The 12,719-nt window shown below is 37.5% G+C and overlaps 5 protein-coding genes across 10 annotated transcripts; 3 read left to right on the forward strand and 2 right to left on the reverse strand.

The window, feature by feature from the left end:
- The first annotated feature begins 212 nt into the window (after positions 1-212).
- On the forward strand, positions 213-2,275 carry CYP81F2 (cytochrome P450, family 81, subfamily F, polypeptide 2). Its single transcript, NM_125104.3, has 3 exons — positions 213-865; positions 982-1,269; positions 1,449-2,275. Exons 1-3 carry the CDS (start codon positions 284-286, stop codon positions 2,052-2,054), a joined length of 1,476 nt encoding a protein of 491 aa, NP_200532.1. The 5' UTR covers positions 213-283; the 3' UTR covers positions 2,055-2,275.
- Positions 2,276-2,310: 35 nt separating this feature from the next.
- On the forward strand, positions 2,311-4,087 carry AT5G57230 (Thioredoxin superfamily protein). 2 transcript variants are annotated; one of them, NM_001345249.1, is made up of 7 exons: positions 2,311-2,443; positions 2,945-3,000; positions 3,082-3,201; positions 3,274-3,352; positions 3,438-3,524; positions 3,625-3,687; positions 3,781-4,087. In NM_001345249.1, exons 1-7 carry the CDS (start codon positions 2,330-2,332, stop codon positions 3,856-3,858), a joined length of 597 nt encoding a protein of 198 aa, NP_001331642.1. In that variant the 5' UTR covers positions 2,311-2,329; the 3' UTR covers positions 3,859-4,087. The 2 variants fall into 2 exon arrangements, with proteins under 2 accessions (NP_001331642.1, NP_200533.1); NM_125105.3 differs by having other exon boundaries at positions 2,333-2,443; positions 3,781-4,070.
- Positions 4,088-5,244: 1,157 nt separating this feature from the next.
- ORP4C (OSBP(oxysterol binding protein)-related protein 4C) lies at positions 5,245-7,849 on the forward strand (the record flags this gene model as incomplete). Of its 5 annotated transcripts, none has more annotated exons than NM_001345252.1 (7): positions 5,245-5,596; positions 5,806-5,962; positions 6,322-6,570; positions 6,690-6,786; positions 6,866-7,163; positions 7,247-7,349; positions 7,425-7,676. In NM_001345252.1, the coding sequence occupies exons 2-7, from the start codon at positions 5,822-5,824 to the stop codon at positions 7,674-7,676; spliced, it is 1,140 nt and encodes a 379-aa protein (NP_001329985.1). In that variant the 5' UTR covers positions 5,245-5,596; positions 5,806-5,821. The 5 variants fall into 5 exon arrangements, with proteins under 5 accessions (NP_001329985.1, NP_200534.1, NP_001329984.1 ...); NM_001037011.2 differs by having other exon boundaries at positions 5,536-5,689; positions 7,425-7,849; NM_125106.3 differs by having other exon boundaries at positions 5,245-5,962; positions 7,425-7,849.
- AT5G57250 (Pentatricopeptide repeat (PPR) superfamily protein) lies at positions 7,206-10,982 on the reverse strand (the record flags this gene model as incomplete). Its single annotated transcript, NM_001085290.2, has 2 exons — positions 7,206-7,704; positions 7,821-10,897. One exon carries the CDS (start codon positions 10,895-10,897, stop codon positions 7,982-7,984), a length of 2,916 nt encoding a protein of 971 aa, NP_001078759.1. The 3' UTR covers positions 7,206-7,704; positions 7,821-7,981.
- CYP71B10 (cytochrome P450, family 71, subfamily B, polypeptide 10) lies at positions 10,962-12,691 on the reverse strand. Its single transcript, NM_125108.4, has 2 exons — positions 11,759-12,691; positions 10,962-11,687 (listed from the first exon to the last, which is right to left on the reverse strand). Exons 1-2 carry the CDS (start codon positions 12,644-12,646, stop codon positions 11,067-11,069), a joined length of 1,509 nt encoding a protein of 502 aa, NP_200536.3. The 5' UTR covers positions 12,647-12,691; the 3' UTR covers positions 10,962-11,066.
- Between the last annotated feature and the right edge of the window lie 28 nt (positions 12,692-12,719).

Raw genomic sequence — 12,719 nt, forward strand, 5'->3', positions numbered from 1 at the left:
CAAATCTAATATTGAAATGGTCAAGGAGAATCCATTTATTAGTGGACCTTCATAATACAACAAAGAAAGAAAGAAAACGAAACTCAAAGAGACAAATTAAAAGAGTCAAAGTTCAAAATATGTACTCTTTATTTTATTGTGTTTAATAACTTTGTATTTATTATAAACCAATCCATATATATATACACATAGACCATCCACCATTTTCACTCAAACCTTCTCACAAAAACCAACCCAAATTCTTTCTATATATTAAAAAAAAATCAACACAAAGGAAAAAAAAATGGATTACGTTTTGATTGTTTTGCCACTTGCATTGTTTCTCATAGCTTACAAATTCTTATTCTCATCCAAAACGCAGGGCTTCAATCTCCCACCAGGACCAACTCCGTTTCCTATCGTCGGCCATCTCCACCTAGTGAAACCACCGGTCCACCGTCTCTTCCGCCGCTTCGCTGAAAAATACGGCGACATCTTCTCCCTCCGTTACGGCTCTCGCCAAGTCGTAGTGATCTCTTCATTGCCTCTCGTAAGAGAATCCTTCACCGGTCAAAACGACGTCATTTTAACAAACAGACCGCATTTTCTGACCGCGAAATACGTCGCTTACGATTACACCACTATAGGAACCGCCGCTTACGGTGACCATTGGCGTAATCTCCGCCGTATTTGCTCTCTAGAAATCCTCTCCTCTAACCGTCTCACCGGATTCCTCTCCGTACGTAAAGACGAGATTCGTCGGCTGCTCACAAAACTCTCACGTGAATATGACGGCCGTGTTGTCGAGCTTGAACCTCTTCTTGCAGATTTGACGTTCAATAATATTGTCCGCATGGTCACAGGGAGACGCTACTACGGAGACCAGGTTCGTTATATAATTAATTCGCTTAATATCAACATTTTCACTAACCTTTATACACTTTCTACCATTCTTGTAATTAAAAGTTTTTACTAACCTTATTAAATATTTATTCCTTAAAGGTTCATAACAAGGAAGAAGCGAATCTATTCAAGAAACTAGTGACGGACATCAATGACAACAGTGGTGCGAGCCATCCAGGAGATTATCTACCGATTCTTAAAGTGTTCGGACACGGCTACGAGAAAAAAGTGAAAGCACTAGGCGAAGCCATGGACGCTTTCTTACAACGACTGCTCGATGAATGTCGAATAAATGGAGAGAGCAACACAATGGTTAGTCACTTGTTGTCTTTACAACTAGACCAACCCAAGTATTACAGTGACGTCATCATCAAAGGGCTCATGCTCGTAAGTATTCTCATACATATAAACCTTAAATATAATTTTTTTTCCTTGGACTCACTAAATGCAAACATAAAACTGAAAGAAGAAAGATGGTTTATGTTTTTACATTTATATTATAAAGATATTATATGTGTACATGTGTAGATGAACTAACAACTTGTGTGTGAATTTAATGTATATAGAGTATGATGCTAGCTGGAACGGATACTGCGGCCGTAACATTGGAATGGGCGATGGCAAATTTATTAAAAAAACCTGAAGTGTTGAAAAAGGCAAAAGCTGAGATAGACGAGAAGATTGGAGAAGAGAGATTGGTCGATGAACCTGACATTGCGAATCTACCTTATCTCCAAAACATAGTTTCCGAGACTTTTCGGTTGTGTCCAGCTGCACCACTTCTTGTTCCACGTTCTCCATCTGAAGATCTCAAGATTGGTGGATACGACATACCACGTGGCACTATCGTGCTAGTGAACGCTTGGGCCATCCATAGAGACCCAAGACTTTGGGATGAGCCCGAGAAGTTTATGCCTGAGCGGTTCGAAGACCAAGAAGCTTCAAAGAAACTAATGGTGTTTGGTAACGGACGAAGAACGTGTCCTGGTGCGACTTTAGGCCAGAGGATGGTATTGTTGGCTTTAGGTTCGTTGATTCAATGCTTTGACTGGGAAAAAGTCAACGGTGAAGATGTTGACATGACAGAGAATCCTGGAATGGCTATGCGTAAACTCGTGCAATTACGAGCCGTTTGCCATAAACGTCCCATTATGACTAATCTCTTGGCTTAAATATCACATTTTATTGACCACCATTTTGAAGTTTACCGGTTTAAGCATTTTTTTGGGTTTAGATTTTTTATATATAAATACATGATTGTTTTGAAGTTTGGAAATTTTAATAATGTAAGATTCCATGAAAAATGTTGTAATATAAAATTCGAATCATGAAATTAATAATTCGGATCATAAAATAAAAAAGTTGGTTATAGCATTAGTTTATATATATTATTATTAAATTTGGATTAAAGATGCAAAAAATAAAATAAAAAAATCCGTATAATAAAATGAAAATATATAAACCCAAAAAAAAAGCCCACCATTGTCGAAGAAGCAGAGATTCAAACATTCCTCTGCAGATTAGTGAAAGCAAATCGGAAGAAGCAGCGAATCAGCTTCAGGTGTTATTTCTCTTCATAAACTTTTGTATATGATTGATTCGAATTCGTTTCACTAGAAAAGATAGAAGTTAGCGAATTGAAATTTCTCTGCTTTTCATATGATCATCCGATTGTGAAATGTGAGACAAAAGATTTACTTTTTTTCTTTCTGGGTTTTTGTTTGGTGGGCGAAATTTAAACTCCTTATGCGTTTCATTTGAAGTTTGAATACGTTTATGGAAATCACGAGTGCTTTTAACTTATCTGGTGGTTAGAACAGAGGATGTTTATTTTGAGTGCACTCATGTTGTTCGATGAAATGCCTGAAAGAACAATTTAAGCTTATATTGATGAGTTACATCTTTGCATTGGCTTTGGTAACTGGTGGACATCGACTTATAATGCAAAAAATCTCTTATTAGTGATTAAGAATTGATAAGTTACCTTCTTGAGTATTTTGTCTGTTTTCACCTAATAAGCAATGGTATTCTCTTGAATCTGATTCATTTGGTATATGCTCAGATGGGAGATTCAACATTTCTCGATAGAATGCTTCTCCAGCTTCGCTCCACTTGCAAGTAATGAGTTCGTTTCGTTAATTCTATAACTGTGTAGAAAACCAATCATGATAATGGGTTGATCTTTCTGTTAAAATGAAGGTATTACAGCGGTTACCCTAAGGATCTCGGGCCATCGCGGGTTCTCCATTTTACATCAGAAAGAGAGTTTGTCCAACTCCTTCACCAGGGCTATCCTGTGGTTGTCGCATTCACCATAAGGTAACTTAGCATTTCCCAAAACCTTTCAAACTACACTATATTCAATCACGTGCGTCTTCTTCTATAAAACAGGAGTAACTACACACAACATCTTGACCGGATGCTTGAGGAAGCTGCTGCTGAGTTCTATCCCAACATAAAATTTATGCGTGTGAGTCGATGTAAAGCTGTATAAAAGAATACAAAGAAAATAGCTGGTAAACCATGAAGTGACTGTTGTGTTTGGATTGTTTCAGGTTGAGTGTCCCAAGTATCCCGGATTCTGCATAACTCGCCAGAAAAATGAATATCCTTTCATTGAAATATTCCATAGCCCACAACATGTATAGTTCTAAAGTCTTGTATTTCCGGTACTTAACCTGTTTAAATCACGAAATCTCCTTTGTTGTTGTATCTCGTTAAATGAAAATCCATCTGATGCAGGCCGGTAATGAAGGAAAAGTACAGGATCCAAATATCACTCGGTATTCAGTGAAAGTTGTACCTGTAAGTTGAAGCATCACACATTGTCTTTTATACATATTCATCTATTGCAGAGTCTAAAAGACGATATTTTTCCTTGTTTGTTTCGCTTGGCAGTACAATTATGATATGAGTCCCTACGGATTCAGAGAATTCTTTAAGCGCCAGGGGGTTCGTACTTCGGATCCCAAATGAAGCAACTTGAAGGTTGGTTCGTATTCACAAGCTTTTATGAGTGTATCAATGACTTCTGTGATCTACCAACGACTGAACTATTGTATTACTAAATTTCCTTTTTGCCTTCAGAAGAAGAATAAAATTCTTATGATATATGTCTGAGAATGTTCCAAGTTCTACTATTTCCATGAATCAATAATCAGAGCGGTGTAAAATTTAAATGTTAAAGTAAAAAAAAAGGCATTAGATATGACTCTTATACATGGTATGTGAATTTCAAACTTAGTCTTATATCCAGATTTCACACTTTTAACCATTCAAACATCGAAATTCAGCCTCGTAATCAGTTCTAGAACATCCTAAACATCATTTCCCACTCCTAAATAAGAGGCGAACCTTCTGAAATAATAATTTTAAAACTTAATACAATTAGTGACTATATATATAGTTAATGATTTTAGTTGGTAACGAGCGATGTTAGGTTAAAAACTTTAGTGCGAATCGTGCGATCAGTAACTATATAGAGTTAATAAATTTAGTTGATAATGGGTGGTGATTTTAGTTGGAATGGGGTTGATGTTAGATTTTATTTGATACTTTTTTTTTTGTCATCGATTTAATTTAATACGATAAAATGGTTTTATATAGTTAGGAATTTTAGTTGAGAACGGATGGTGTTGTGTCGAGTCATCGTCTCTTTATTTCAACCATTATCTCTTTAGCTCTATACTTCTATCCATGCCATAAATGATTTACGTAGGAAGATCCATTATTTTCTTCAGGTCTATAGTTTTTGTTCTTATATTAGTATGGCTGACAACAACAAAAAACGAATATGCATGAATCTTTGAGAGCAATTCCCTAACAGTCTAAAATTTAATACAGCCATGTTCTTATCGATGGGATCACATTAATGATACAAAGAAAATGTCAAAAAAATTGGATCTGCCTACTGCTTTGATCTAACCACTACTGCTTCTTCCCCATAACACTATTTACTACGTACTCGAATAATTGAATGTTCCCTTGACCTATATGTCTTTTTCATTTTCAATGTTTTATGGATTTCGTGGCCAATACAATAGTAGAAAGTTATATAATTTTAATTTTAAATAAAAAAAATTGTGGAAAGGAAAAACAACGAAACTGTTTGATAGAGCTTAAAACAATGAAACCTAGAACTTGTAAAGTTTTATGTTCTACACATATATAGTTCGTGACTACGTGTATATAACAAAGCGCATTAAAAATGAAATTGTAGAATCAGGTAAAAATGATTTACGTATCGTATTGGTGAGAATGATTTAGCTATAACTATGATATATTGGTACCATTATTTTGTGTCATTCTTCTTATATATTAAAACATGATTATCTTCTAAATCCGTTTCTGATATTTTTCTGTTTGGCGTTTTCTTCTTTCGATAGACATCCGTCTTTTAACTTGTCTTTCACTTACAAGCAACTTACTTTTGCTTTGCTAATGGATTTAAGATGATTAAAACCCCATACTTCATAGTTATATACTAGTAGTATTAATTTATTTTCCGGTGAGTATTATAAGGTTGTGAGACTGTCAATTTGTCATGCTCCTTTAAAAGTAAAAAAAATTTTACAAAGTAATATTTTGTATACGACAAATCGTCATTCTCATACTACTATATATACAACACACACATCGAGGCTTGAGCAAAATAGTCTACGCGTTTCCTTTTCCCTTGTAATATTTGCTTTTTAAAAAGATTTTGCTTTATCAGGTAAACCTCTTTGGATGTTTTCGTTCTATCAATAGCACCCAATGCCTAATTTTAATATACCTTTCTAGTTTCTTTTATTTGTTCATCATTAAGGTTCGATTTCTCTCTACTTACAATCAACAACATCAAAAAAGACTTGACAAAACGCTTTAGATCACTCTTCTTCTTATTTTGTTTCATTGGTTTTGTTTCTGTGTGCAAACGCGCAGAAAAAAAGGAGAAGAAATGAAAAAGCACGTTATGTTGGTGAAGCCTTTCTCGTTGGAAGATGAGAAAGACTCTGAAAACACACCTCCCAATCTCATCCAACGGATCTTAAGCCTCTTCAAAAACGTACGGCCAGGATCCGATCTCACTAATTTTCAGGTACATATTTATCTGTTTTGCACCTTCAGCCTTTCAGGTGATAAAAATGTAAAAGTATCTAAAATCTTTGAAGATGTACTATATTTAGTTTCTTTCTTGGGATCTGAAATTGCACCATTCTATTTCTACATACTTTGGTTACAAAAAGAAAACTCTATTTTTTGCCCCAAGTTTTACATATAATAGAAACTTACTTTCTTTTATGTGGAATCACACAGTTTCATTTACACATAAAACCATACATAATAGTTAAACTTGAATACGACGTGTTTCATTTTGAATAATAACATGAGTGTGTGAATAATTATACTTACCTATTTTTCTTAAAAATAATAAAAAAGTTTCATTTACCATGAAAGCTTCCACCTCAAATGAACCTAGCGAGATCGCAGCTCCAATGCTACGGCGAGATAGTATACAGTTTCGACGGTCACGATCTACTCGGAGAATGTAGTCGTCGTGACAAACCAATCGAACGGATGAAAGCAATGGTGACGTGGTACATCTCAACACTCCGGCCTTTGATCTTTGGCTTGGCTCCATACAATCCTGTCATCGGCGAAACTCACCACGTGTCCAATGGTCACATTAACGTTCTCGCAGAGCAAGCAAGTGTTTTATTCTTCTTCTATAATTAGTGTTTTAGATTACTTGTTAGTGTATATTGAAAGAATTTTTAGTATAGCGACTAATTTATGTTACGTTTTGATTTTTTCTTCTTCTTCAGATATCGCATCATCCACCAGTTTCTGCTCTTCATGCAACTCACGAGAAAGAAAACGTAGACGTTTTGTTATGTCAATATTTCACGCCTAAATTTCGTGGTACGTATAAAACAAATTTAACTCAACTTTAACAAAACATACAACAATAAACTAAAAAGTGGGTTTTGAAATTTAAAAGGTGCTTACGTGGACGTTGAGGTGAAGGGTAAAAGAGTGGTGAAACTTCTGAATCACAAAGAGACTTACGAAATGAACCAACCAAAACTTCTCATGACGTTTTTGCCGGCAATGGGAGCTCACTGGGCCGGAAAGATCGTGATAAAGTGTCCGGAGACAGGACTCGGAGCCGAATTGCAGTTACTATCCGATTCTTTTCTCAGTAGATTCACAGGAAACAATAAAAGAGCCATTAAAGGCAAGATCTTTGAATCTTCCTCTAGGAAACAGCTCTATGAAATCTCTGGACACTGGGACAGGTAACAAACACAAGAAGCAGAATCCATCTTTCAAAGTTTATTGCAGTTGAACATATAATTTACAGTGAGGTAATGCATTTCAGAACTGTTACCGCGAAAAATACAAAGACTGGACAGCTTGAGGTTATATACAAAGCGAGTGAAAACATTGCAAAGCTCAAAACTCCCATTGTCGAGAACCTGCAGGTTACTGTTATAAACTTTCTCGGGAGATTATTTGTTTTGTTCGATATTCGTAATTCAGTTATTTCTGGTTTGCAGGAGGTGAGTGAGAGCGAGTCGGCGGTGGTGTGGGGTGAGGTGAGTGAAGGAATCGTGACGAACAACTGGGAGAAAGCAAGAGAAGCCAAGAGAGATGTGGAGGAGAAGCAGAGGGAGTCTTTGAGGAAAAGAAAGGCTTCTGGACAATCATGGATTCCAAAACATTTCTCTGTAGCTCGAACTGGTAAGGACTGGGACTGTGTTCCTCTACAGCCTACGGTTCCTCGAGCTCCTATAGTTGTTCCTCTCTGATTCTGCTGATTCTCTGTAGTAGAGGTTCCTACAAGAAGTAAGAACTCATGAGAAGTGTAAAGCACAGAGAAAATAAGTTATAAGTACAAAGTTGTCAGAAATTCTCAAACTGCAAAGACACAAGCTATGAGAATTTTAACTTACCAGTTTATCTTACAGAAAAGCTGCTAATCAACTGCCAAGAGTATTCCAATTCGATGAATGAACCCATTAAATGTCTAACCACATGGATAATCCAATTCGAATAACTCTGATTATTTCCGGTTGGCTTTTGGTGACTTGAGAAGTCAAGTAAACATACTGACCTATCTAGGCATACAAGAGAGCACAGACATAACGAACTCATTAGCTTGCTCCAGCTTCCCACTGGTGCAGAGTGAGCTAACAGTTGAGTGCAGGCTATGAAAATCATGAACATAGTCTTTCTTCTTTATCTCTTCTTCATTCACATCATTCAAGAACTGCAACCTTTGGTAAGAACCCAGGTTTTTACCAGACGGATAGATTGTTGAACTTATCTCATCTAGGATTTTGATAGCCTGAGGGACCCTTCCTTGTTCGCACAGCTCGACGAGGAAGCCTCTGATCGATTCAGATTCAGCTAATTCCGCATCAACTCTGTTAATCAGCTTAACAACAGATTCTGAAACAAGCATTTCTCTCAAGAGGCCCCTTGCTTCTTCCATTCGCCCTTTCGTGCAGAAGCCTTTGATCAGAAACAGAAAACCAAAGAAATCGGCAGAGATATTTTTATCCTTGAACTCTGTAAACACACTGAGAGCTTCTTCCATGTCACCTTTTTTACAGTAACCTTTGATCATAGAACTGACCGTGAATGCATCTGGTGTTACCCTTCCCATCATTTTCCGTGATACAACTCTCATGGCGTCCTCTGTTTGCCCCAGCTTGCAGTACCCGTCAACTATCGAATTATAAATGATAATGTTTGGCACAAGTCCCTTAGATACCATACTGTCCAATAGTTTCTCAGCATCAAGAAACAACCCTTCTTTGCATAAATTGTCAATCAAAATGCCGTAGGTGACCTCAGATGGGACTAAACCAATATTCTCAAGCGAATCAAATAGACGGAGAGCTTCTACAAGACAACCTTGCTGGCAAAGTCCATTTATGAGTGAATTATATGTTATGGTATTGAGAGTGACACCTCTGCTTTTGGCAAAACTGCACAAATTTAAGGCCTTTACTAGAAATCCTTCCTTGCAGAGACCATTGATGATGATTGTGTAATCGATCACATCCATTGAAGACAGAGTAGTTTCTCCAGCATTAACAACGAGTAGATAAGCATCCAATGATCTGAGATTGTCCACTAGTGTTTTTAGAATTGTAGAAGGGAAAGTAACAGTTAAACCTTTTCTCCTCATAATCATATAAACTTCAATCGCTGCCTCGAAAGAACCTCTCTTGCATAAAAGTAAGATAGCATCATTGAGCATCCCAAGACAAACATCTGAATTCAACTGTTCCAGTCCATAAACCAAACCGAGTATTCCTTTGTCACCTCCGTTAGCATGGATTGAATGTAACAAGGTCCGAGATGTATGGATGTCCAAATATAAACCTTTCTCCCACAGCTCGATAAGAACTTCTGTGGCTGTGTCCAGCATCCCTTTTTTGCAGAGTGCATCAATAATGCGATTATAACATACAGCTGCAGAAACTGAGCTTTTCCTCAACTCATTAAACATCTCAAGTGCCTCTTCGATTTGACCCGTTTTGCAATACCCCTTAATCATCGTTGCGTATGTGGCTGTATCTGGAGTCAGATCCATTTCTGGCATTGCCCTGTAAAGTGCATCAGCTTCTCCATATGCACCCATCAATAGAAATGCTTTCAGGAGAATGTTGCACATAACCAAGTCCATAGGGATTTTAGCTTCTAAAAATCTACGCCTAATCTCTAATACAGCATCAATATTCTGCACCTTTATATAACTATCCAATAAAGTACTATAAGTAATGACATCTCCCACAACTCCTTTTGAAACTTCATCTGCCTCCGACACTCTCCCTGCCATGCAAAGTCCATTAATCACAGTGTTATACGTAAGAATGCTTGGTTGTATCCCTCTCTGCTCCATATCCCCCAACATAGAGAAAGCTCGATTCAAATTCCCTTTCCTACAAATTCCATCTATCAAAGTCACATACAGAAACTCATCCACTTCGATTCCAACACTTAGAATTCTATTGAACAACACAAATGCCTCTTCAAGTTTACCCATTTTGCAGAGTCCCCTAATAATAGCTGTATAAGTAATCAAATTCGGCTCTACTCCTTCCTTTATCATCTTCCCTAATAACCCCAACGCTTCTTCAACATTCCCCTCCTTCGACAACCCATCTATTAGTATCGAATAGCTAACAACGTCTCGATTCATTCCCTTCTCCACCATTTCCCTGTCCTGCATAAGTGCATCCACCAATGCACCTCCCTTAAAGTACCCATGAATCCAATTACTATAGAACACACAGTCAAACTCAAATCCTTCATCTTCCAATCTCCTAACTAAATCCCTAACTTCATCAACCTTACCTAACTGACAAAGAGCACTCACAAGCGTAGTATAAGTTACAAGGTTCGGCACTAGAACACCTGAATCGACAGCACTTTCGAAAAACCCTAACGCAAGTTCCGGTTTACCAATCTTACAAAACCCAGAAATCACAGCACTACATACGAAATTATCAAATGGGTAATTTACATTCTTGTTCGTCATCATCTCTAAAACCTCAATAGCATTATCCATCTCTCCTTTCTCAACGAACCGATAAATCAGTGAACAGAACGTTAAGGAAGAAGGAAACGCACCGTGATTCCGTAAACAATCTCGGAGAATCAGAAGACCCTTACTTGGATCATCACGTGTGATGCTAAATCCATGAATTAGAGAATCTAACATATGGGTCCTGGGAAAAATCGAAGCTTTTGAAATATGGATGTTGATAAACTTCTCTGCGTCTTCGTATCGATTCAAATTGAGAAATGCCCATGAAACGATTGAGTAAATCCGGTGATTGATGTTGATTTGCTTCGAATCTAGCTGAGAGTAGAATTGAAGAATGCAATTAAACTTCTGAAGACGGTAGAGATATCGAAGAAATCTGTCGATAGAGTTTAACGTTGGAGAGAAGCCACTTTTGAGAAGAGATTGGAGAGAAAAGAGTCCTGAAGAAGTTCGAGGATAAAGCTTCATGGAGATTTCGCAAAAAAGGCGTCTCCTTTCTCTTGCTAAGGAAACTAAACGAATATAGAAGAGTCGGTTTACAACAGTGAACCGGTTTGATTCTGATTGAACCGGTTTATTTGGTTTAACCATTACATTACTTATGAGAAGTAAAAGGTCATGTTTACTTACACAAGTGTTACACTAAAGATTTCACAGGAACAAGTAAAAGGTCATGTTTCTTATGAGAAGTGAGTCCAGAAGCTTCATCCATGTAAATATCTTCAACGGCAACACCTTCTGGTAACTTCCAATCAAAGTGATACAAGAGATTAGCAAGACCAAACTCAACTGTTGTTATCCCCATGTACACTGCTGGACAAATTCTTCGACCACTTCCAAATGGTAACAACTCATAGTCTTGTCCTTTAACATCAATGTCACAGTCCATAAACCTCTCTGGGAGAAACTCTTCTGGATCTTTCCATATCTCGGGATCACGTCCGATAGCCCATACGTTGACATGAAGCCTTGTCTTCGGTTGAATCGTGTAGCCGTTGATCTTGAATTCAGATATCACTTCTCTTGGGACTAGAAGAGGTGCTACTGGATGTAACCGGCATGTTTCTTTGATAACCATATTTAGGTAACTGAGATGATTTATCTCATCTAAACTTATGATTCTTGTTTTGTTGTTTTTCCCTATTTGGGCTCTGATTTCGGATTGAACTTTCTTCATCACTCGTGGGTTTCTTATGAGTTCCGCCATTGCCCATGTCATGGTTATTGCAGAAGTATTGATTCCCCCCAAAAGAATGTTCTACATACAAAAGATAGATAATATGTTTTACAATATACTAATCTTAAAGGTTTTAATGAGATATGTCTTACCATCAAGATTGCTTTGATGTGGTTTCTTGTGAGTTTGCCATATCCAAGAACAGCTTCTTCCTTTTCCAACCTCAAGAGCAAGTCCACAAAATCATCTTCACTTTCTTCTCTGTTTTTCTGTAGATGTAAATCAATCATTTGTTCATAGAAAGCATCAAGATCTCGTACGCTTCTCTCCCTCCGAGCGTGTAAACCCGTGAACCAATCGACAATCCAACCGACATACGGGAAGAAATCCGAAGCAGAGAAGCTCCCCAACATCTCAAGTGCCTCGTGGACTAAATCTTGGAACTTATCATTGTTAAGCACAGTTCCTTGGAAATTCACACCAAATACTGCCTTGCAAATTACGTTAACGTTTAAAGAAAGAAACGTATCACTCAAGTTAACCAGAGTTTTCTGAGAAGCAGATTCAGCAATTGAGTCAATCAGTTTCTCCATCTCCGCCTCCTTGATTGGTTGAATCGAGTTAATTCGTTTATTACAAAAGAGTTCTTCAACACAAAGCTTCCTTAATTCTTTCCAATAATCATCAAATCTAGAGAAAGCAATGTCTAGATAGTTGTAAGAAAGCTTTCTTGTACCTTCCAAGCTTGGACGGCTACAACAGTGGAGGTCATAGTCTTTAAGAACTTGTTTTGCTGTTTCAGGAGTAGAAACTATAACTGTTGGAACTCTTCCAAGTTTCAGTAACATTACAGGACCATACTTCTTTGAGAGCTTACATAGAGATTGATGTGGTAATTCTCCAAGCTGGTGCAAGTTTCCAATGATTGGTAAGCCTGGAGGAGACGGTGGTTGCCGGACCCATCGCCGCTTAGAGTGTTTGACGGCAACGAGAAGGATAGAGATGAGTAAGATAAGTGATACAAACCAAAGCACAGTCATATTTTACACGTTTCACGTTTGTGGTTGCGACTTTGTGTGTGACATGATGAAGCAAAGCTCTTGTCTTTTCTTA

Source organism: Arabidopsis thaliana, chromosome 5 (genome assembly GCF_000001735.4).
Source record: "Arabidopsis thaliana chromosome 5, partial sequence".
Classification (NCBI taxonomy): Eukaryota; Viridiplantae; Streptophyta; class Magnoliopsida; order Brassicales; family Brassicaceae; genus Arabidopsis; species Arabidopsis thaliana.